Source organism: Apis cerana, linkage group LG5 (genome assembly GCF_029169275.1).
Source record: "Apis cerana isolate GH-2021 linkage group LG5, AcerK_1.0, whole genome shotgun sequence".
Classification (NCBI taxonomy): domain Eukaryota; kingdom Metazoa; phylum Arthropoda; class Insecta; order Hymenoptera; family Apidae; genus Apis; species Apis cerana.
Genome location: NC_083856.1, coordinates 13,184,847 through 13,208,034, shown reverse-complemented (window position 1 = coordinate 13,208,034; position 23,188 = coordinate 13,184,847). Strand labels below are relative to the sequence as shown.

The 23,188-nt window shown below is 27.0% G+C and overlaps 6 protein-coding genes across 20 annotated transcripts; 3 read left to right on the top strand and 3 right to left on the bottom strand.

The window, feature by feature from the left end:
* Positions 1-215: 215 nt before the first annotated feature.
* LOC107998568 (cyclin-dependent kinase 8) lies at positions 216-3,422 on the bottom strand. The gene is made up of 11 exons (XM_017057908.3): positions 2,805-3,422; positions 2,352-2,454; positions 2,110-2,220; positions 1,860-2,000; positions 1,546-1,735; positions 1,357-1,471; positions 1,166-1,264; positions 988-1,060; positions 820-917; positions 625-730; positions 216-561 (listed from the first exon to the last, which is right to left on the bottom strand). Exons 1-11 carry the CDS (start codon positions 2,930-2,932, stop codon positions 364-366), a joined length of 1,362 nt encoding a protein of 453 aa, XP_016913397.1. The 5' UTR covers positions 2,933-3,422; the 3' UTR covers positions 216-363.
* Positions 3,423-3,671: 249 nt separating this feature from the next.
* Positions 3,672-4,913, top strand: LOC107998230 (ER membrane protein complex subunit 5). The gene is made up of 3 exons (XM_017057410.3): positions 3,672-4,246; positions 4,348-4,400; positions 4,466-4,913. Exons 1-3 carry the CDS (start codon positions 4,165-4,167, stop codon positions 4,652-4,654), a joined length of 324 nt encoding a protein of 107 aa, XP_016912899.1. The 5' UTR covers positions 3,672-4,164; the 3' UTR covers positions 4,655-4,913.
* LOC107998237 (proteasome subunit alpha type-7-1) lies at positions 4,907-6,392 on the bottom strand. Its single transcript, XM_017057424.3, has 6 exons — positions 6,198-6,392; positions 5,824-5,950; positions 5,622-5,735; positions 5,403-5,536; positions 5,147-5,329; positions 4,907-5,073 (listed from the first exon to the last, which is right to left on the bottom strand). The coding sequence occupies exons 1-6, from the start codon at positions 6,297-6,299 to the stop codon at positions 4,984-4,986; spliced, it is 750 nt and encodes a 249-aa protein (XP_016912913.1). The 5' UTR covers positions 6,300-6,392; the 3' UTR covers positions 4,907-4,983.
* Positions 6,393-7,266: 874 nt separating this feature from the next.
* LOC107998751 (glutathione hydrolase 1 proenzyme) lies at positions 7,267-11,666 on the top strand. Of its 11 annotated transcripts, none has more exons than XM_062075498.1 (12): positions 7,338-7,398; positions 8,444-8,474; positions 8,542-8,585; positions 8,775-8,899; positions 9,013-9,152; positions 9,233-9,465; positions 9,560-9,720; positions 9,808-10,091; positions 10,378-10,573; positions 10,717-10,882; positions 10,987-11,133; positions 11,205-11,666. In XM_062075498.1, the coding sequence occupies exons 4-12, from the start codon at positions 8,823-8,825 to the stop codon at positions 11,391-11,393; spliced, it is 1,593 nt and encodes a 530-aa protein (XP_061931482.1). In that variant the 5' UTR covers positions 7,338-7,398; positions 8,444-8,474; positions 8,542-8,585; positions 8,775-8,822; the 3' UTR covers positions 11,394-11,666. The 11 variants fall into 11 exon arrangements, with proteins under 11 accessions (XP_061931487.1, XP_061931486.1, XP_061931479.1 ...); XM_062075500.1 differs by having other exon boundaries at positions 7,342-7,398; positions 9,808-10,028; XM_062075495.1 differs by having other exon boundaries at positions 7,268-7,398; positions 8,444-8,585; positions 9,808-10,028.
* A 196-nt stretch (positions 11,667-11,862) lies between these two features.
* Positions 11,863-17,362, bottom strand: LOC107998733 (DNA excision repair protein ERCC-5). 2 transcript variants are annotated; one of them, XM_017058161.3, is made up of 11 exons: positions 17,321-17,362; positions 16,542-16,713; positions 16,125-16,237; positions 15,790-15,965; positions 15,061-15,492; positions 14,772-14,988; positions 13,536-14,689; positions 13,357-13,455; positions 13,039-13,252; positions 12,725-12,961; positions 11,863-12,662 (listed from the first exon to the last, which is right to left on the bottom strand). In XM_017058161.3, the coding sequence occupies exons 3-11, from the start codon at positions 16,210-16,212 to the stop codon at positions 12,019-12,021; spliced, it is 3,261 nt and encodes a 1,086-aa protein (XP_016913650.2). In that variant the 5' UTR covers positions 16,213-16,237; positions 16,542-16,713; positions 17,321-17,362; the 3' UTR covers positions 11,863-12,018. The 2 variants fall into 2 exon arrangements, with proteins under 2 accessions (XP_016913650.2, XP_061931477.1); XM_062075493.1 differs by lacking the exon at positions 17,321-17,362 and having other exon boundaries at positions 16,125-16,225; positions 16,542-16,862.
* An 86-nt stretch (positions 17,363-17,448) lies between these two features.
* Positions 17,449-22,791, top strand: LOC107998764 (suppressor of hairless protein). 4 transcript variants are annotated; one of them, XM_017058224.3, is made up of 3 exons: positions 18,075-18,512; positions 19,755-21,170; positions 21,241-22,791. In XM_017058224.3, the coding sequence occupies exons 2-3, from the start codon at positions 19,860-19,862 to the stop codon at positions 21,283-21,285; spliced, it is 1,356 nt and encodes a 451-aa protein (XP_016913713.1). In that variant the 5' UTR covers positions 18,075-18,512; positions 19,755-19,859; the 3' UTR covers positions 21,286-22,791. The 4 variants fall into 4 exon arrangements, with proteins under 4 accessions (XP_061931488.1, XP_016913699.1, XP_016913713.1 ...); XM_062075504.1 differs by lacking the exon at positions 18,075-18,512 and adding an exon at positions 17,449-17,696 and having other exon boundaries at positions 19,755-22,791; XM_017058210.3 differs by lacking the exon at positions 18,075-18,512 and adding an exon at positions 17,477-17,706 and having other exon boundaries at positions 19,755-22,791.
* Positions 22,792-23,188: the final 397 nt, after the last annotated feature.

Here is a 23,188-nt window from a genome sequence, read left to right as displayed (position 1 = left end):
GAATATAAGGATATTTAAAAGTTGCTTAATATTTTAAAGATTTCTTAATTTTATCTACATTCGTCAAATTATTTAAAATTTATCGATGTCATTCATTAAAGACATAAAAAATAGACATATTTTTTGTAATATTAGTAAACATGTTGCGAATGTGACATTGCATATACATGAAATGCATGTAAAGTGTAAAAAGTACACATTATAACGCATGTACATATACACAATATATAAATAAAATTATATTATCATATTGTGAATATACAGAAATCGTCTCATCTGTTCATTGATACAGAAATCAATTAAATTGATAGACTAATAATTTAATTGTTCACTGGCGAATTTAATCACCTTATATGATATTATTTAAAAACGTTGATGAAAATTTGATGGTTGCGTTGGTTGTGCGGTAGAATAAACCATTCCTGGAGGTTGTTGATGAGTCATTGCATGACTTTGATGTTGATGAAATTCTGGAGCTCCATGAGGGCCATTAAGTCTTACTCGTTTTGCATTTTGTCCGTGATTATGATCACCATTTCCTTGTTGTTGCTGATTTTGTTGCTAAAATTTTATATACAATTCGTAAAAAGAAAAATATAAATTATCCAAGTTAATGATACTCACAGTTTGTTGTTGATTTTGTCGTGCTTTATTTTCAGTCTTTTCCTCTGTATCATCATCCGTTAAGAATTCTCGTTTGGGATATGGAATAGGACAACCGGCAAATATGCTACAATATCATTTAAGTAGATTGATTCGGTTTAAAAGTAAAAAATATATACGATTACAAAAATATAATTTAAATTCTTGAACACTTACTCTTGCGTTGGCAATGGTTCTTCTTGAAAGTAAGCGTCTTGCATAGAATGTTCAGAGGTTATTCGTTTATTGGGATCCATCATTAACAATTTTTGAAGCTGAAATAAATTAATATTATTATTTGAAAAATAAGTTTAAAAAGAATTAAAATATTTTACTTAATCATACCAAATTAAATGCTTTACTATCGGGTTTAATTTTATGTCTGTCCATATATTTAGTAAGAGAACAGTTTGCATAACTGTAAGAAAATTTATATTCCAATTAAAATTAAATTAAAAATTTTCATTTATGCATTTCTTATGTGTTGGACTATGTATATATCTGTTTTTAGAAGGATACTAACTTTGATCTTTTAAAGTCTTTAAGTAATGTAGGATGTTCTGGCATTTTTTTAATATCCTCCCAATCTTTTTCCAATGGGAATCCCATCACGTTAAATATTCTAAATGTTAATGAAAGTCGTTTTTTATTATAATATTATATTTCATGGTATTTATATATTTAATGTAATAATATATCAAACAATTTGTTTACCTATCTAATTGATCATGATGATATGGATTACTAGTCTTGATATCTTCTTGCCTACAATGGAATATAGGTTCAGAAGTTAAAAGCTCTGCAAATATACAACCAATAGCCCAAATATCTAAAATAAAAAAAATATTTGAAAAGAAAATATATATTGATAATTATAATTTTTAATTATATACAAAAAAATACCTATAGCTTTTGTATAATGTCTAGCACCTAAAAGTAATTCCGGTGCTCTATACCAAAATGTTACTACAACTGGATCCAAATCTGCAAGAGGCTTTAAGGGAGCATTGAATAATCTAGCAAAACCCATGTCTGCAATTTTAACACGTCCTCTTTCATTTCCTTCTCCCATTACTAAGATATTTGCTGGTTTCTAAATTTAATATTATTCAATATAAAATTAATGAAAATAAGATTTTATACACACACACACACACACACACACACATATATATATATATCTATGATATAAATCTATATATATAATAATAAATTACCAAATCTCTATGAAGAACCCAATTGGAATGTAAATAATGAATACCATCAAGAATTTGATACAACAAAGACTTTACCATACCCTTTGGTACCATAACAGGTTTTTTATTAGCTTTTGCTGCTCTATGAAACTTTATTATATGCTATAGATTAAAATAAAAATTATTAATAGTTTAACAAATTAAAAAATATTTAATGAAATTGAATCACTTAAATTCAATTATGAAATATTTCTAAGAAACATAAACATACCCATAAATCATGTTCAGCAAAGTCAAATAATAACCATACTTTGCGATCAATATGTGATAAAAAGACTCTAATTAATGTAATCACATTTACATGTTTCAGTTCCCTAAGTAACTGTAGAAACATATATATCAAAATATTTATAATAAAATAATTAATATTATTATAAATATAACATGCATATTAATGGTTTTACAATAATTTTATATAATATGCATATTAATAAGAATAAAATAAATACTTACTGCAATTTCTCGACATGCAGACATTGAAAGACCTGTACCTTCTATTTGTTTAAGGCCAAAATCCTTTGTGTCTGGTCGAGATTTTAATTCGCTATCTGGTACACTATTCAAATGTTAAATATGCATTATCATCGCAAAAAGTGAAAAGGATAAAATGAAAAGAATTTTCGCCTTGTATACGTGTTTTTTATATAATACTATTTAGAATAATTAAAATAAATTATTATATATATTACAGAGTATTCTAGAAACCATAGATATGTACAAGAAACCAAAACATGTACAAAAATTAATTTTATTTCAATATTTAAATAAAAGCTACAATTTTCTAATAACAGGAAATATTCCTTTGTAAATTTGTATATTTTACGAAAAATGAAAGATTATTCTTACTGATATGAAATATAATTTAATATATTAAACAATCTTCTATGTTAGGTTAGAAAAACTAACCCTTCCTTTCTGCGAGCTTTATAGACATGACCATAAGTTCCTCTTCCAACTTTACATCCCTCAAATTCAAAAAGATCTTCGACCTTAGTTCGATCTGTGTCAGTTTTTAATTTAAATTCATAATCCATGATATTTAATGTTACTGAGATATTTATCAACTATAAACAAACATCTTTAATATACATATATATATAGATAGATAGAGACCGATCAACTTTTGCCATCACAAACGAGGTACAGAATAGACCTAACATTCAATGTATTTTTTCGTCCTATACTGAAGGATAATAGATTCTTTTTATTATTTTAGTATTATTCTCAGCCCAAAATAAGATTGTAACATCAATAATAATTGAAATTAAATTTCAATATTTCAAAATTACGTGTAAAAAATAGAAAATATATTTTATTACAAAATTTAAATTCTACCACTATCGTCGAAATATCCCACGTCATATGTATGTCAATATATATTTTTTGCAAAATCATGGTAAACATATATTAAAAAATCAAAAATATTATATATATATATTTTTTACATTAAAGATTAAAATATATTGTAGTTTTGAAAAAAATAATGAATAGGTTTAATTGACATCTTGACATCTATCTTTTATTCTGTTATGATTATGCGCTAAGAATGAATATAGACAAGAAAAACAAATAGAGAAAGAAAATAGAAATAGAAATAAAAAAATAAGGGAATCAACGCCATCTCTATCAAGTGTCGTAAATGAGATTAATAGCAGATGAGATAAACAGGAAGAGTAAATAATAGACAAGAAGAATAGAAATAGGATAAGAATTGATCGTCAGTGTCATCTTTCGAATGATATTTTTCCAAAAGTATTCAAGAGATGGCAATGATAATCAATTCTTATTTTATTTAATTCTCTTATTATTTGCTCTCCTTATCTATTACAAGTTTTATCTATGCACTTAGGAGATAGTGCTAATTCTCATATTTTTACTTTCCATTCTTTTTTCTACACTATTAATTCTAACTTTAAACATTTTTTAGAATGTAAATTCATATTATACGATAAATTAATTCCTAGATAATTGATTTCTTATAATTTGACTTATAATATTTTATAAATTAAAAAAATCGTATCTAAGTATAATTAAAAAAAAAAAAGAGAAAACAATAATTAGAAACGCGGTATAAAATAAAAAAAGACTTATAAATAAAGCAATCATATCTTGCTTCATAACATGAAAACAAGCCTTGTTTATTATAATTTATAGTATAAGAACTATTATTGTGAGCATTAAATCATAATTATCGTTTAACACATATATATTGTTACAATATTTATTATATTATTTTATAATATTAAATTTGTTTTGTAATATTAAAATGCCTGCAACAACTCTACACAAATTTACGACATTCATAGGATTGATATCAATATTGCATACAGCATATTCAGCTGCTCAACGTATGTATTATCTTTACAATTAAAAGTATAATGAATATTTTTTAATATTTCTTGGCTAAATTGTTTAAATTTTGATTAAACTTTTGTAATGAAATTTATAGATCGTTCATATTTACGAATAACAGAACAAGAATTCATTACTTTACCAATTGATGTAAGTATTAATATTTAGAATTAACATAAAAAAAATATGCAATTCATGATGTATCTTTCTTACAGATTTTAATACAAGGTATTATCAGTTTATTTTTGGTTATGTATGGAGTTATGTATATTGCTGGTGATTTCAAAGAAATTCGAGCAGTTGTAGATTTAGAAAATAAATCTTGGGAAACATTGAGAAATCTTCCTTCATTTCAAATATTTAATCATCGCGGAAGATCTTTATCACCTCAATACACACAATAAAATATTTTTAGTATTCATTCGTTGAAAATGGACATATATAATTAATGTAATTATTTAAAAACAAATACAAATAATGCGTAGAATTTTGTAATTTAATTTATATATTATTTATTATTGATCTTAATTGTATTACATAAAAAAAAAAGATAATCTTCTTATTATATATATATATATATATATATATATAACAGTATAAATTTTAAATCTATATTTAAAAAAACATTTAAAGTACAAATAAAAAGAATCTTAAGATTTTGTATTCATGTGTTTTATATTTATTTTATGCAAAATACCAATAATTGAATAATAAGTTTAATTCCATGTAAAGATCACTTTTTTTGTTTCTTCTTTTCAGCTTCTGCTTCTTTTTCCCTTTCAATTTCAGTGACATATTCTCCAATAGTATCTAAGTCTAACATCTATGATATAAAAAATGTTTCAAAATGAATCGTTCGAAGAATATTATAAATAAATAAATTTTCGAATTTATACCTGTAAAGGTTGACCACGTCTCATTACTGCGATTTCTAAATTTTTTCTTCCTGATTGTACTACTTCTAATAAAGCTCTGATAGCTAATTTTATTGTTCCCTTTTCAGTTGCTACTTCTTCTGGTGTATAATATTTTTGTAAAAATTCATGAACTGTTTTAGCATTTCGACCTGTTGCATTTGCCTTAGAAAGAGAAAATAAATTTTTTCTTTTTCTTCTTTTTTTAATTAACAAACAATATCTGAACATAATATACCTTCCACTCATAATAAATGCCTGAAGGTTCTGTTTGATATAAATGTGGAACACCATCATAATCGAACCCAGCTAAAAGACACGATATTCCAAAAGGTCTTCTACCATTACTTTGTGTATATTTTTGTTTTAAACCTAAAAGTGAATAATATTTTATGAGTATATATATATATATATATATATATTTAATAGGAAAAAATAATAGAATATATATATTTACCTGCAATGTATCTAGTTATATATTCCAATGTAACCGGATCTTCCACAGTTAATCTATGACTCTGACACTCTACTTGCGCACGATTAATTAATACTCTTGCATCTGCTGTTAAACCTTGAAAAAAAAAATAAAATACATATAATAATTTATTAATTATACTAATTATTTATATAATATATTTTAATAATATTTATAAACAAACCTGCAAATGCCATTACAACATGTTCATCTAAAAGACATATCTTACGAACTGTTCGTTCCTCTTGAAGTTTTGCAATAGATTTTTTTTCAACGCCTAAAACGACTACATCATTCCCACGAACGCCAACCTGTATAATTAAATCATTAATATTATTATTTCAAAAAAAAATGTTATAAAATATAAAAATCATTTTGCATTTGATTTGTAATATCGATTATTAAATGCATTTAATGTTATTTTGTTTCATATTAATAAAGTTTCATGTTATATCATATCATGATATATGAATAATGTAATGTTAATGCAAAAATATAGAAAATGTTGAACAATTTATCGCAAACACAAAAGAGGTTAGATAAAATATATAATCATACCGCAGAAGAACCTTTTCTGACAGCTTCTTGTGCATATTCTACTTGTAGCAAATGTCCATCTGGTGAAAATACCGTAATAGCTCTATCGTACCTTGCTGTCATTCTGTCAAATTTTTTGAAAGTATACCTTCCTTGCACTGCTCACGAAATGACTTCGCCGTTTTTCAAAATGATCGCTACTCATTCGGAAGCTTGGTTCTAAGACTTACCGATAGAGGGTAATACATGTTAATATTTTCATAATTATCGTAACGTAACGTTTTATACTGTTTATTTTTTCAAAAAATAAAATAAAGATATAATTTTACTTTTTTTTCACAAAAATTGTAAATATAAAAATATTTAAAATAGAATTACATTTAATCATATTTTTAATTTTTTAAAATAAAAAATATAAACGCTTTTTCAATTTCTGTACTTTGAATCTTAATGATTTATTTGAATTCTTAATAACTTATAGAATTGACTAAGTTAAACGAGTGTATAATTTTGCGCGTATAAAAATCAATAAAAAAATATATAAAATCAAAAAAAGATAGAATTATTTAAAGATAATTTAAAAAACAGATTATTTAAAATAGAAATAAATGTGTAAAATAGAATTCAATAATCTTATTTTTCTTCTATTTTTTCAGCCAAAAAATATAAACAATTTTTGAAAAATGATTTCTACATCTCGAATCTTTGTAATTTATTTGAATTCTTAATAATTTATAAAATTGACAAACAATAATTATGTGTGAAAATCAAAGGATACGAATGAGAAGTATAATATAGAATAAAAATATAGAATTATTTAAACATCCATATATATATATATTATATAACAAAAAATTAAACAAATATTTCTATTATACGAAAAAAATTGTTTCTATTTTTTTATTTCTTATATGAGAACAATAAAAACGAATAAACAATACGTCTGCCTCACCGTTTATTCTATTTGTTATATTCTATACCGATTTATGTATTTATATATAAATCGATATTGATAACCGATTTTAATAAAAATACTAAGTAGGATATTGCTTTCAAAATAAATGGAGGAATTAGAAGCATTTGATATTGCGTACGTGTGATAAGAGTGGGGATAAATAAATAGAATCTGTATTGTAGCTATAAAACGCGCCGATCGACTTGCTGAAAGGTTTAGTCAAGGTTGAGAGCTCTCTGTTCCCATTTGTTCAAGCAACATGATCGGGTTCGTAAAGATACTTTCACTTTTCATATTTTCTACGACAATAAAAACAATAATACTTTTTTCATTTATATTTTTCAACAACTCGATTGTTGTGAAAACGATATACAACTTTTCGATGAAAGTTATTCGCATAATCTTTGGATCGTTTTTAACGAAAAAAATGTTATTTTTCTTAAACGGATAATTGTGTAATAATATTTATAAAAAAAAAATATACAAACATTTATGTAGCATAAAATCATTATATAATAAAGTTTATCATATATTTTATATAACTAAATTAAACAATTTGAAACAAATCTCAATTACAAAGATTTCTTCGAAAGAAAAAAGGAAGAAAAAAAATCGAGCAGAATATTTTCATTTTGAAAATTTCGAAGCTTTATGGAATTTACCGATTGACGTTAATATTTAATAATAATACTCTTCGATTTCATCATATCCTTAAATTAAACTCATCGAGGAAGTTATCGTAATATATACGTCTTATATTTTACAATTAATTGCTATATCATATATCTATGATAAATATCAATCATTGCTTCAAGATAGAAAAAAAAATATTTTTTTTACTTACATAATTTTTTAAAATAGAAAACGTCACGGTCATTTTCATTATTTCAAATAATTGATTTTCTTTATCGAATATTTTTTAATTACTTAAATAGGCAATATATATATATATATATATATACAATATATATATATATATTCTATTATATTCTATTATAATATATATTGTATTAATTTCACGTTACAATCGAAGCGATCGACATGGAATACGACATAGATACAAGTAAATATAGTAAATACGAAGTAAATACGATCAGAGCAATTGTTCGTTTCGTTCATTTAAATTAAAGAAAAGAAAAAAAAAAAGAAAAAAGAAAAAAAAAACAAAGGCGATCAGTTTTTATCGAGGTTCAGAGGTAAACGTAAACTGTACAAATATAATCACAATAAAAAAAGATGTTATCAACAAAATATTTTCCTTACAAATTGTTTTGGAACCGGACAGTTTCTAACGCAATTTTTTTCCATGAAGATTAAAGAAAAAGAAGCTTCTAATATTTGGGGTGAGCATCGCTACAATTCTAATTATGGTCCTTACGATAATAATCGTATTATTCGTTAATAATACAGAAACGATCTCTAATGGAAACTCGTACTTTGGAAGATACAAAAAGGTAAACTATCGATCAAAATGATTGATTAAATGAGATTTATTTTTTTTTTTTTTTTGGAGAAAAATAATAATTTATAATAACCGCATTCATCGTATCGTGTATACCTGTTCCAAGTGATTTTTCTTTTTTTTTTCTTTTTTTCATTTTTTTTTTTTTGCGTATCGACGACGTTGGTTTGCTTTTGAAAAGGCTGCAGTGTCCACACACGGTCAAGAATGCGCCGAGATAGGTGTCGGCATGTTAAATAAAGGTGGATCGGCAGTCGATGCGGCTATTGCCGCGCTCTTATGCGAGGGTGTTGCATCTCTACATAGGTAAAATTAAAAAGTTTCGTTTATCCATCTTACGCATGCGCATCCCGTATGTATTAATTTTCTAATATTTATCCAATCGTTGCCCCACACGTTTCATTTGAATTGGATCAAAGTATGGGATTGGGCGGTGGATTTTTAATGACCATTTGGGATGCATCTACGAAAACTGCCGATTACTTGGATGCAAGGGAGGTCGCTCCATCCGAGGCAAACGAGAACATGTTTCACGGAGATCCTCAATTAGCCATGTTTGGTAAAAATGTTAACATCTTTTTTTTTATCATTATCACGCACGCATATGTTTAACGCCAATATTAATATCGCCCTACCAAGGCGGCTTGGCCGTTGCAGTACCGGGCGAACTTCTCGGGTATTGGGAGGCCCATAAGAAATATGGGAAATTGAAATGGTTCGACCTATTCCAGCCAATTATTTCTCTATGCGGCACTGGATCTATCGTGACTAAATATTTGGAGTCATATTTGAGCAGTAAAGAATCTTCAATAAGGGCGGAAAAATCGTTGGCCGAAATCCTTATAAATCCTACTACCAATTCGTTGTGGAAGGTGGATGTTTATGTTTCTCTCTCTCTCTCTCTCTCTCTTTCCTATATTTCACGACCTTACGATCGAGAACGATATAGAATTTCGTTTGTTTTAGGTAGGCGATAGAATAAAAAGACCACGTTTGGCAGAAACGTTAAAATTGATCGCGAATAATGGGCCCGATATATTTTACAATGGTAATATGACTGATAATTTAGTCAAAGAGATCAGTGCTTTCAAAGGTATCATAAAGAGGGAGGATTTCGTAAATTATAAGTACGCATGAATTTTTTCATAAATCTTCTAAAGGCGATTAAAGTTACGAAATATGTGTATATATATATAGGAATGTACGTGTTACAGAGTGAAATGGAAGAAACCGATTAAATCAACGATCGGGAATTTAACCATCTATACAGCACCGCCACCTGGTTCAGGAGCGCTGTTAACTTTTATTATGAATGTTCTCAACGGTACAATTCCAAATAAGGACAACAGAATTACATGGCAGAATATTATCGAGACATTTAAATGGGCTTATGCTAAAAGAACGAAATTAGCTGATCCTGATTTCACTAACATTAGTGAGTCGGCAATTTATGTTATCATTGCATACTCACTGTTACATGTGATAAGTATACATACAAGTAAAAAACAATTTTTATTAGTTACGTAATAAATCATTTGAACATCAATTTAAATTACTTTAGATAAGAGTATGCGATAAGAGCAAATTTAGAATCAGTTCATTTGTCATGGAAACAAACAAGAATAGAGTTAATGATGATATGATGATACTTATCGCAGTTAATACATTTACTAGGTTTATTCTTAAATCTTATCTTAATTTTCTTTTATTAACAAAATTTTATTAAAAAAATATTTCTTCTTTGATTAATGATAAATTATCATAATTGATAATTTTTTTTCCAGCCCAAGTATTTAATAACTTGACGTCTGTCGATTATGCAAATATGATTCGAAAAAAAATTAAAATAAACGAGACAAGTAACGATCCGACTTATTATGGTGCTATTACTGTTCCACCAGACGATTCAGGAACGTCTCACGTCTCCGTTTTGGCTCCCGATGGATCTGCTGTATCTGTTACATCAACGATAAATCAAGTGTTAGTCAAGTTGCATTATAATAATTTCGATCTCGATTTTCAAAAAATAAATATCAATTTTGAAAACGCGTATATTTATATAAGCAAAAAAAAAAAAAAAAAAAAAAGATACATCTTCTTAATTTCAATTATTAATTTGACAGTTTTGGGGCAATGATACGTTCAGAATCGACTGGCATAATATTTAACGATGAAATGGATGATTTTAGCTCCCCAAATATAACTAATGCATTCGGTGTACCACCTTCGCCAGCAAATTTTATTAAACCTGGAAAAAGACCTTTGAGTTCTATGAGCCCGACAATTGTTGTAAGCATACACTTTGCAAATGAAGAGATAATATTATATAGGTATATATATATATATTAAAATCAATATTTGATTTTTTTTTCATTTTTTCTTTTTTTATAAAGGTAGATGAAGATGAACATGTCCGCTTAGTAATTGGTGCTGCAGGTGGAACTAAAATCACCACCTCAATTGCAACAGCAATGATATTAAATCTTTGGTCAGGATATGATATAAAACAAGCTGTTGATGTACCTAGAATTCATCATCAAGTAAGATCAAATTTCGATTCGTCTGATGCATTATATATTTCTAATTAATTATAAATTTTTTCAAATTATAGCTATTACCAATGATTGTTCAATATGAACAAGGATTTTCTACAGATATATTAAATTATTTATCGAATATTGGACATAATATTACAGCTTATACGGGGATTGGTAGTGCAATTACGGCTATATCTAAACAAAATGGACAAATATTTGCTAGTTCGGATTTTCGAAGAGAAGGAAAAACTGCTGGTTTTTAAACAATTATTTAAGTTTTTTTTATCCATGAACAAAATAGCAAATAAAATGACTCAGTGCATAGATAAGAAATAATGTTGCGATATATGCAAGTGATACGACATTGTTGTGATAAAAAATTAATTTACCTTTCTAATAATGCAATGCATATAATCGTACGATCTCGCTATGAAACTACTGTAACTGTCTCAAATGATCGTTGCGAGTCTTATAAATGCCGCATCCTAGTGTATATCTATATTCTATAATAAATAATAATTCTTTAATCAAAGAAATATGACAATAGAATCTTAAAAAGTTACTAAAATAAGAAGTATTAGTGTGTTATATACACATACATATATCGAAATAAAATAAATTTTAAATTAATTTTTTTTAAAATATTCGAGAAATATAAGTATCAAGTAATATTAATATTGTTATATGTAAAACTATTTGCTAAAGGTGTAAATTTAAATGTAAAATAAATGCTATGTGTATAATAATAATTTATCTTAAAAAAATATACAAAATTTCATTTAATTTTTAATAAATAAAAATAATTTTAAGATCGTATCGTTCGATATAATAATTAAATTTACATTAAAATTACATTAAAATAAAATAATATAATATATTTAAATAAAATTATGAACTACTACTATCACTTTCTGAAAGTTCAGCTTCTCTCTTTATTTTTCGTATATAACGCTTTATTTTTTTCGTTTTGTATAATCCTTGTTTAGATTTTCGAAGTACCTCAATCGCATGTAATTTATTTTTTAAAGCATTTGCTTTATCATGTTCTCTTTGCGGAATATATTCATCGACATTTTTTTCGTTAAAAGTAGAAACAGAAAAAATTTTAGGTTTAGCGCTATCAGTCAAAGTTTGTTCATTTTTCAATTCCTTCCTTTTCTTTTGATTTTTGTTCGAAGATTTTTGTTTCGTCAATGATTCCATTTTTTCAACAATGTGTTTAAAATCTTGTATATCATCGGTATTTAATTTTTGCACAGCTTTCTGTATTCGTTGGCTTAAATTTACTTCAATTGATTTTGGAATAGTTTGCATTTTAAAATATTCTTCTATTCTATTTTGGATTTGCTTCTCTGTTAATTTTTTCATTACCGGTAATATAGTTTTGTTATATTTATCGTTGTCCCAACCAAATTTTTGTTTTGCGTAATCGCCTAAAAATACAAGATTAGGTTTACCCCAAGTGAAAGTTTCTTTTGATTCGTCCACCATTGGTGAAAGATATGCTTGAACAACAGCTTGACTTGGAAAACCTGTAGATAAAAACAATAATGTATTTTATAAGATGTAATAATAAGAGAAGTTACATGTATACCTTTTTGAATTTTTAAATTTTGTAATTTGGTTCGTAAACTCGTTTTTCCAGGAGCAGAAGCTTTACCATTTTCGATCCAAGAACAAAAATTTACTAAGCCTTGTAATAAATTGTCACCTTCTGAAGGAAATGCTGCTAATATTTCTAAAGCAGTAACAGGGCCAATACCAGTCAAACCTGTAGTATAATCGCTCCCAACTAAGAGGGCAAGACGTATCATTTCATTTCGCGTTAATTCTAAAACAAATAAACACTAATTTAAATACAAGTATATATTTTTTTAATTTTAATTAAAAAGATAATAATAGACTTACTAAAATAACGTTGTATGTCACAAGCACGAAATTCAAGAACTTTTTTATTGTTGTTAAAAAAATTTTTATAAACACATTCTCCTCCAAACAGCCAAATATCCGAATCATCTGTAATTGTACCATCGGTAAGATGAATTTGTTCTAAATATGCGCATTGCGCTTCTGCTTCCATGGGTGCTACTAAATATGGTACTCCAAATAATCGTAATAGTTCCTATAGATATTATGTTGAAAAAAATAAAAAATAAATGAATTTATTAATAATTTATTAAATTCATTAATTTATTTATTTATTAAAATTTTATTATAACATAATACCTGAGCTTCGATTCGTATTTGATCAGAAATATCGATACCTTGTCTTTCTAATTTACCAATATTTGCAATTAATTCTGTTTGTTTATCCTCTAGTTGGGCCTGAAATTAAAAAAGAAATATTTTAATAATAAAATATTTGCGTATATGTGATCATCTAATCTATGCATATTCTTACTTACTTGTAAAGATAGTAATTTATTTTCATTCATAGGTATAGGACTTATTTTTTCTATAGGATTTGATAATGCATTAATATTTGTATTATCTTTAATATTTGTATTTTCTACATTATTCTTTGAAACATTTGTCATTTTTTCAATGTTAGTTTTGTTTTCTATTTGATTTTCTTTTAATTGTACATTTGTGTTTAAAATATTCGGATCAATGTTGATATCTGATTGCTTATTGATATTATCAAATTTCTTTGCATTAAATAATTGATTATCCTTAATTTGATTCTCTGTCGATTCTACAACTTCTTTTTCAAAAGTAATTTTATTTTTAGATGTTTCTTTATCCAAGTTTAATTTGTTATTTGATGTTTCAAATATATCTGCAAACATATCATCTTCTACTTTTTCATCGGATTTAAATGTTATTTGAATACTTTGTTGTGAAACATAATTATTAACAATAGTATTCTCTTTTGATGCTGGTATATCTTTAATTTCTACAAAATCATCTGAATCTGAATCTGTTGAACTAATTATTGTTTCAGTTTTTGATTCAAATTGTGCTTCGTTTGAAATGTTCGCAATTTTAATAGGAGATAAATTTATGTTTGTTTCAGTATTTGTTTCTGATAATATTTTTGATTCGTCAATTAATTCTACATTTGTACAATTTTCGTTTTCAGACTCTGGATTTAAATTTTGCGCATTTAAAAAATTACTTTTATCGTCACAATTATCTATTTTATGTGAATCAGTTTGTTCTGATATTCTTGAAGCATTTTCAACGTTTTTACACATTTCTCCATTATTTTCAAGAAGAGCATGAATTTGCTTTTCTGTCAATCTGCTATATTCTAACATATATGTCAATGCAGGATTCGAGATATTTGATTTCAAATATTTTTTCGATAATGTTCGTGATTCTCTTGATTCTGTTTCCGATTCTGTATCGTTATTCTTTTCACTTGTGAATTTATTTTTAGCTGTTATTTCAATATCGCTGTCCCAATCATCATTAAGTTCATATTCATTTATATCATCACGAATCGATGTAGATTTACTAGGCCCAGCAATAACTTTATCTATTTCATGTTCATTATTCTGTACATTTTCGTTATTTGAATTAACATTGTTTTTGTTTTTAAAGTATGCATTTTTATCTAGAATATAAAATTTATAAGGATAAAGAAACGAATAAAAAGGAATTAGTTTCGATTTCAATAATAAAAATTTATAAAATACCACTAATATAAATTAATCTAGTTGTATTGTCTGCAGCGATGCGATGGGTATAATTTTGAATATCTGTAGGTATCCCTTGTTCTTTTAATAATTTATCTAATTCTTCTAATGTAAGTGTTTTTCCTCCCATTTCCTTTTCTGCATTTTCCAAACTTTGTTGTACTAGTCTTCTTTTTAACAAACGTTTCATTTGGAAACCAGAAAATTCATTTGATTCCTAAATAAAAATATATCATATAAATATTGAAGTAAATTCAAAATATTTACATTCTTGAATAAAAATACATACTTCAGGCATCTCATGCAAACGTCCCCATGAACTTTGCTTTCTTGTTTCTTTCAAATCAGTTAGAATTTCATAACGCACGTCAGCTGGTAAATCTTTAAATTCAGCGCTAGTTACATCTACATTATGAATATTCCCAATCCATTTTGTTTGTTTACGCGGACTCAATTCATCAGAAGAATCAGAAAAAGAATCATAAATATCGTTAGAACTTGATTCTGCTTTACTTGTGCTTGGCATATTTGGTAATTTAAATATATCATCCACAGTTTGTTTATTTTGTAAATTTATAATTACTTCAGAAGATTCATTTGTAATATTCTCAGTGTTAAGTGCTGTTTTTACTGTAGAATGTTTTATTAAATTATTTATTAATTCTGTCCTCATCTGTTGGGCTTTATTCTTGGCCATAGATTTCTGTTTCCTGCGTAAAGCCTGTGAACACAAAGGAATAAGAACCTCTTTTCTCACTACCTGGTTCCCACAGTAAACTAATTATATACAGACAATATTATAATCAAGATAAAAGTACAGTTTCATTAATGCATGCATATACAATGTATGTAATATTGAAATATACAATAACTTAGATAATTAGAAAGTTAAATGAAATTAACTAATTATATTTTATGAATATCTATAATTGATATTTTTAATTATATGATATTTTTAATAAATATTATTTTAATTTATATTTTTAAAAAATCAAGATTTAATTAAAAGTATATTTACAATTGTATCTTTTTTAAGCATTGGTACACCTCCATCAAAAACAAAGACTGGTTTAATTTTATAATACAAAAGTTTGCAGATTCTATGAAATAAACCAATAAGATGAGCATTGGGTTTTGGGTTACCAAAACGATCTTGATATCCTTGTATTACTTGGTGCATCCATATTGATATATCTATATAAGAATCATAAAATGTTAATTATATTATAAATAGACATTAATTGTAAGTATATTATATTATTATTGTAAGTATATTATATTATATTATATTATTATAATATATAAAGTATACTGTATTAATATAATAAATTATTAATATTAAAATTTTTTTACCAATAGCTAAGATTTTTCCTTCCAATGTTTCCAAAGGTACTTCTTTTCCTGTTGCATTAACCAAACGCCATAAACCATGAACACCCATTATTTAAGACAACCTATAATAAAACCTATAATAAATTATAAAATTATATTATATTGATAACATAAATTAAATATTCTTCGATTAATATATACATAATATGCACGATATTTATTTAATAAAACTATTATATTGAAGATTATGAAAATACAAAGATTATCTTTTATATTCTAAGTACAGAATTCGTTTATAAATTAGAATATTTGAAATTAGAAATTAAAATAATAATTATTTATAATATAGAGTATATTTCATTTTATTTATAACCTAAATTATAATTATATATTATATATAAAACACAAAATAATACAAAATATTGTGAAAATACTTACTTATGGATAAAATATATATTAACTTTATATGTAAGAATCATTAAATTAAATATATAAAAGAATCATTACGTTACTTATTTTTTATATAGTTTTAATTTTTCAACGATTCGAATCCTTATAATCATGCTTACAGATGTCGCAGTAGAACAGTTAGCTAGCCAGCTTAAGTCAGCTGATCAAAATAATATATTCATATATATTATTCATATGTACTATCATTATTCCTATGTACTACATTTATATTTGTATATGATGTAGTATGTTCAAAATTTGTAATATATTTTAAAAATTGTAAGAAAAAAAATATTTTAATCATATATATATTTCAATTATCATAAAGTAATAATATTTCCTGATAATTAAATTATCTTATTTGAAATTGTACTTTTACAAACTGTTATATTTATATTTACAAATAAAAAACATAATTTTATCAAATTTATTATTTGATTAAATAATATTAAATGAAACTTTTTATATATAAAATAAATAACATTATATTTAACATAAAAATAATTATTACAATTGACTAATTTCTAATAACGAATTAAAAAAATTATTTAAACTTATATAAAATTTTCTAAAAATTTCTATATATGTATATAAAATATATCGAAAATAGATTATAAATGATTTAAATAGACAAAACCTATAAAGATATATGATATATGTTTTTAACAATAATGCTTGCCAATATAAAATTATATTTAATTGAAAATCTAGGCTTTCGATGCAATAAAAGGTAAGCTTATAACGTTAATTTGTCTATCCACGCATACTCGTCCTATATTACGCAGTATCAGGCTGATGGCCATTCGTGTGACTCGAATACAACTATCTAACGCGATATGTGAAATATATAGTTGTGTATAGCTTGTCTAGCTATGCGCATATACACACTCGTAAACATAATGTATATGTATATCGTATCGTCATCATGAGAGAAGTGAAGTGAGGTAGAGGCCACCCACTCTTTCCCACAGCAGGTTTTTCCCACGCCCCCCAGGGTAACCCCAACATCCTTTTGCGGCAGCAATTCCACGGCACGTACGGAGTAGAGGGGTGTAGCTCACGTCAGGTGGGGAACAAGAAGGGAAACTGGAGGCGCTTGGGTCGACCAGGCCATTGTACAACAGTAAAACAATAGAATCAACAGTTCAGTAACGTAACTATTCCAATTTCTTGAAATTTTTTTGATTAAAATTTTATAAATATTTTTTAAATAAGTTAAAAATAATATATTCATATTTTTATTTTATGTAAAATGTAAAATATAATTTGATAAAATATTTGATTAAAATGGAATAATATTTAATTTTCTTTTTCTTTTGTTATTCAGTATTTCTTTTTATTTCTTCACATTGAAAATTTAAATTTTATATTTATTACTAAAAAAAAAAAAAAACAAAGAAACATGCGATTTAAATATTTAAGTGAATAATAATTGCATTAATATCAAGGGTTTTATAGATACCCCTTATTAATACATACCTGTTCGAGCCACTTACGCGGGTAGTAATAACTCTACGTTATCGTTTCGAACTTAGTTACTCGGCGAATATTGTAGGAGTAAGTTCTATTAACGTTTCTTTGAAGATTTGTCAAAATGAATTTATCGTTCGTTGTTTAATTGAAAATAACGAGAATAGAAAAAGATAGACCAGAATAAGGTAACAAAACAATGTGTATCCAACTGTAATTATAATTAATTTCAAGCGGAATTTTGAAATAGTATTTTGGATTTAAAGTGGCGCGCGCGGTTAAACCACTTCTGTGAGTTGGTAAGACTGTTCGGAAAATTCGGAAAGTGAACAGGTGTTTTTTGAATGGATTAGGGAGAATAGGTGACGAGGACGCAAAAGGATTTGCGAATGGTGAAGAATCGAGGAATAATGTGATACTTGTGAATAACTAATAATAATTTAAAAAAATGCATTGGGATTTATGTTTCGAATCGAGTTGAAAAATAAGGTAAATATTAAAAACGTAACCTGTTTTTTGTTCGGTGTAACCTTTGCATCAAAAAAGTAAATAAACAGTTTTTTAAATATTAATTAAAATATATATATGGATTTTTTATTTATAAATATTACTAATTTATTTATGAAATTAAAAAAATTTATGATGGATAATCATAATATTGAATTTCTGTCATTAAATCAAATATAAAAAAAATTTAAATTTTTCATTTTCATAATGTTCTTTAATAAGAAAATCTGTACAAGAATATCATTCTTTATTTTTTTCTATAGTCTAAAATTATATATGTGCATATAATACTTTATATAATACTTTATATGTACATATATGAAGTTTAAATCATCTTGTCATTTGTAAAGTAATATAAGTTTTTATAATACTTACAATACAAAAATAGTTTGTCTGCAGTTTCACATGAAAAGATGTATTTGTAATTTTATTCACTATGCATTTAATTAAGTATACGTAACTTATATCAAACAATTAGCATTGTAATTTTTATTTTATTAGGAATAGTTTTTCATTTTTTATAATGTTATTGTGATTTTCTTGTTTTATAAAATTTATGAAAATGTATAATTTAATTTAATAATAGTTATGATATTCGAAAATTAAAATATATTTGAAAAAATTATTTTAATAGATAAAATTAATCAGCGAACATCTTTATATTTACAAATACATAGATATAATTGTATAGACACAACGAACAAGGGTGATTTAATTCATGCAGGAAAAATGAGCTCAGCTTGGTTCCCACAGTATATATGTACATTTCCTCTTTCCTGTACTAAGACTAACAATTCTTAGTAGCTCGTTTAAAGAAAGATACCTTACGTTAATTATATCTTGCATTGTAAAAAAACAAAAATCTTTCCCACACTAAGCTCTTAAATGAACAAAACTGAATGATTTTATGCTTATCCAAATATACATAGTAAAAAATCAATATTTATTTTATATCATAATATTATTATATCTTTTTATATACTATTCTAATATTTAGACTAATAAATTATAATAATATATATATATATATATATATATATATATATATAATATATTTATATTTATATATTTCATTTGAATTTGACTTGATAATATTTTTACTCTTTTAATATTTAAGCAATATAAAATTTAAAAAGATAAATAATGATAGAATGATAGAATGATAGATGATAAATGATGAAAAATAATATTGATTGTAATTGGTTATAATGTAATGTATTTCAGGTAAAGGGGCAGAGATAATTATGACATGCATAGATGACAAGGATAATCTGCAAGCAACCTAACAACTCTATTGTATAGTCGAGAGAATCGAAGTGAAGGTTAAATATGCCACACCAGTTTGGTTTGCCCACGATGGCACATGGAATGCAGTCTCCTCCTTCGCCGACTTCGGTTATGTCAGTTTACCCTCGATTCGGATCCGGTGTTTATAGACCGGATCACCAAGATCAAAGGTTGACACGCGAAGCAATGGAACGGTATTTGCGCGATAGAAGCGACATGGTTATTGTAATCCTTCATGCGAAGGTTGCGCAAAAGTCGTATGGTAACGAAAAACGATTCTTCTGTCCTCCACCGTGTATCTATTTGTTTGGAGATGGATGGAGAATGCGTCAGGAACAGATGCTTCGAGAAGGAGAGAGCGAGCAGTCCGCCCAACTGTGCGCGTTCATCGGAATCGGTAATTCCGACCAAGACATGCAACAGCTCGATTTGAACAATGGTAAACAGTATTGCGCGGCAAAGACACTTTATATTTCGGACTCGGATAAGAGAAAGCATTTTATGCTTTCGGTGAAAATGTTTTATGGTAGCGGACATGATATCGGTGTGTTTCATAGTAAAAGAATCAAAGTGATCTCGAAACCGTCGAAGAAAAAACAATCTTTAAAAAACGCTGATCTGTGTATAGCGAGCGGAACAAAGGTTGCACTATTCAATCGGTTACGATCTCAAACGGTTAGTACGCGTTATCTTCACGTAGAGAACGGAAATTTTCATGCGAGTTCTACGCAGTGGGGTGCATTTACTATACACCTATTGGACGATAACGAGAGTGAGTCGGAAGAGTTTCAAGTACGAGATGGTTACGTACATTACGGTAGTACAGTGAAATTGGTATGTTCTGTAACGGGAATGGCGCTTCCACGTCTGGTAATTCGAAAAGTGGACAAACAAATGGCTAGTCTAGAGGCTGATGATCCCGTTTCGCAGCTGCATAAATGCGCCTTCTATATGAAAGACACGGATCACATGTATCTCTGTTTGTCTCAGGAACGTATTATCCAATTTCAGGCTACTCCTTGTCCAAAAGAAGCAAACAAAGAGATGATAAACGATGGTGCCTGTTGGACGATAATTAGCACCGACAAGGCAGAATATCAATTTTTTGAGGGTATGGGTCCTGTTAGATCACCAGTGACGCCAGTACCATTGGTCCACAGCTTGCACTTGAACGGTGGCGGGGACGTTGCAATGCTTGAATTGACTGGAGATAATTTTACGCCTAATCTTCAGGTGTGGTTTGGGGATGTGGAAGCAGAAACTATGTACAGATGTCAAGAAAGCATGCTTTGCGTAGTACCAGACATATCACAGTTTAGGGGCGAATGGCTTTGGGTACGACAACCAACTCAGGTACCTGTCTCGTTAGTTCGCAACGATGGTATCATCTATGCAACTGGTCTGACGTTCACCTATACTCCAGAACCTGGTCCTCGACCTCACTGTCCGCCCGCGGATGAAATTATGAGAGCACCGCGTGCCATGCACAATCAAGCGAGCATGCCACCTGCAATCGCGGATGTACCTTGGAACACTCATCAACCTCCTCAATCGGGTCTCTGATGTTTTCTTGACAATTACAGTGCGCATCACCAAAGTTTACGAGTTAGTGAAACGAACACTGTTTCTGTTCATTTTTCGAACGATATTCCTATTGTTTCTATCGATACCGAGTCAATCAGCAATAATGCTAACTCGACGACCACTTATACAACGAAAGACCTGTTGCATCGAGTCAATAACACGACGAGTTTGAATGATACGAAAAGCAGCACATAGCAACCGCTTCGTTGCATTGCGTTGCGATCCATTGCGTTATATTATGTTGCCTTTTGTGGGTATTACATATGTACAGTGCTGAGCCGAGAATCGTTTCCCTATGTTTATAAATATGTAGGTTCCTAGCTTTAAGTGTTAATACAGAATTACACAGGGATTAAAATTTATAGCGATTTTAAGATTAAGAGCTTTCTACGAATGTGAATATTTAGCTAATTAGTCGGTAAAAAAGTTATGAAAGAAATGGGAGGGGGAGGGAGAGCGCGCAAATTTAAAAAAAAAATTTGTTCGTGATTTATGAAATGATGAAATGACGAATTTACATCCTTTCGTAATATCAATCCAGTCATCAAAATCTAACGGCAATTGCCAGACTGCAATTACATATCGATCGCTGAAAATGACTATACATTTCTCGTCGATTATTGCTAATTTTTTTACGTTTGGAAGATCGGTCTTTTTATTGAAGAGATCTTGTTTGGCTTAAAATTGACCGTTGACATCAGAAATATCGTGAATAAAAACGATATGTGACATATAATGTATATTATATTCGTATATATAATTTTTTAGCGTGATCTTGCTAATATTTTTACATATATCAAATTTAAAAATAATCGATTTTTTAAAAAAACATTCGTTTTTATTGAAAAAAAAAATAGATAATTTGCTACCGCGGATTAAAATTAAATTATTAATTATTAATTTATTTTTTATAAGTCAACCGACAAATGATTACTATTACTTTTGTAAAATATTTTATTCACATAGGTGAAGAAATCATTCTAATTTTAATATAAGAAAAATAAATCAATTTTATAATTTAAATATATAAAATTTTATAATATGCTATATAATATCGGTTGACTTTGTGCGCTATTCAATTAATTTTTTCGTACCGATTATTTATTATAATAATTGTATTATTTCATCAATGAAACTTTTGATTGCTTATTAATGTAAACAAATATTATGCACGCTTTTTATTAATCTCACTGATTATCAATACCTTAATTTTTCAATTGTGATAAAAATTTTTGGTATCATCTGCAGAGACGACAATATGCTTGTTCACTTGAAAATATGTATTGGTGCATTTTAAATGGATGAAACAAAAGAAAAGTTTAAGTAGTATATATACGTTTTTATGTCTCTCTATGTTTTGCAATAAATTGAAAAGATTTATATAATAAAATCTTTACTCTATTACCTATACATTATTTCCAAATCCCAAGATTCAGTAGTAGAGAAGACAACCATAACTATTAATGTATCGAGTTGGATCAAAGAAATAATAACATTTTTAACTGAATTTGTTGGAAATATTTGTTGGAAGAAAGTGAGATATTTTGTTATATACAAAATACGGTAATACATTTCGATCAAAGTAATGGAATTTTATTAAAATGGAAACTAGAAATTATCTATCAGAAACAATTCATTTCTTGATTTTTCAACTTGGTATGAGTTCTTTTCCAGATACCATCGAATATAATTATTTGCAGCAGGAAGTGAGATAAGATCGCTTTGGGAATTGTCTTCCTGAAGAGATCCATTGTAAAAGAGGAATGTCGGTATATGTATACTATGGG

Coding starts and splice junctions, on each gene's coding strand:
- LOC107998751 (XM_062075494.1), top strand. Junction 9,466..9,559: donor CTACCAATTCGTTGTGGAAG/GTGGATGTTTAT, acceptor CGTTTGTTTTAG/GTAGGCGATAGAATAAAAAG. Junction 9,721..9,807: donor GAGGATTTCGTAAATTATAA/GTACGCATGAAT, acceptor TACGTGTTACAG/AGTGAAATGGAAGAAACCGA.
- LOC107998237 (XM_017057424.3), bottom strand. CDS start 6,299: ATGACAGCAAGGTACGATAGAGCTATTACGGTATTTTCACCAGATGGA. Junction 5,537..5,621: donor TATAACTAGATACATTGCAG/GTAAATATATAT, acceptor ATTCACTTTTAG/GTTTAAAACAAAAATATACA. Junction 5,330..5,402: donor GCATTTATTATGAGTGGAAG/GTATATTATGTT, acceptor TCTCTTTCTAAG/GCAAATGCAACAGGTCGAAA.
- LOC107998568 (XM_017057908.3), bottom strand. CDS start 2,932: ATGGATTATGAATTTAAATTAAAAACTGACACAGATCGAACTAAGGTC. Junction 1,736..1,859: donor GGGTTCTTCATAGAGATTTG/GTAATTTATTAT, acceptor TATTAAATTTAG/AAACCAGCAAATATCTTAGT. Junction 1,061..1,165: donor AAAGACTTTAAAAGATCAAA/GTTAGTATCCTT, acceptor ATTTTCTTACAG/TTATGCAAACTGTTCTCTTA.
- LOC107998230 (XM_017057410.3), top strand. CDS start 4,165: ATGCCTGCAACAACTCTACACAAATTTACGACATTCATAGGATTGATA. Junction 4,247..4,347: donor AGCATATTCAGCTGCTCAAC/GTATGTATTATC, acceptor TGAAATTTATAG/ATCGTTCATATTTACGAATA. Junction 4,401..4,465: donor TCATTACTTTACCAATTGAT/GTAAGTATTAAT, acceptor TCTTTCTTACAG/ATTTTAATACAAGGTATTAT.
- LOC107998733 (XM_017058161.3), bottom strand. CDS start 16,212: ATGGGTGTTCATGGTTTATGGCGTTTGGTTAATGCAACAGGAAAAGAA. Junction 15,493..15,789: donor TGCTTAAAAAAGATACAATT/GTAAATATACTT, acceptor TTGTGTTCACAG/GCTTTACGCAGGAAACAGAA. Junction 13,253..13,356: donor AAATACGAATCGAAGCTCAG/GTATTATGTTAT, acceptor TAATATCTATAG/GAACTATTACGATTATTTGG.
- LOC107998764 (XM_062075504.1), top strand. CDS start 19,860: ATGCCACACCAGTTTGGTTTGCCCACGATGGCACATGGAATGCAGTCT.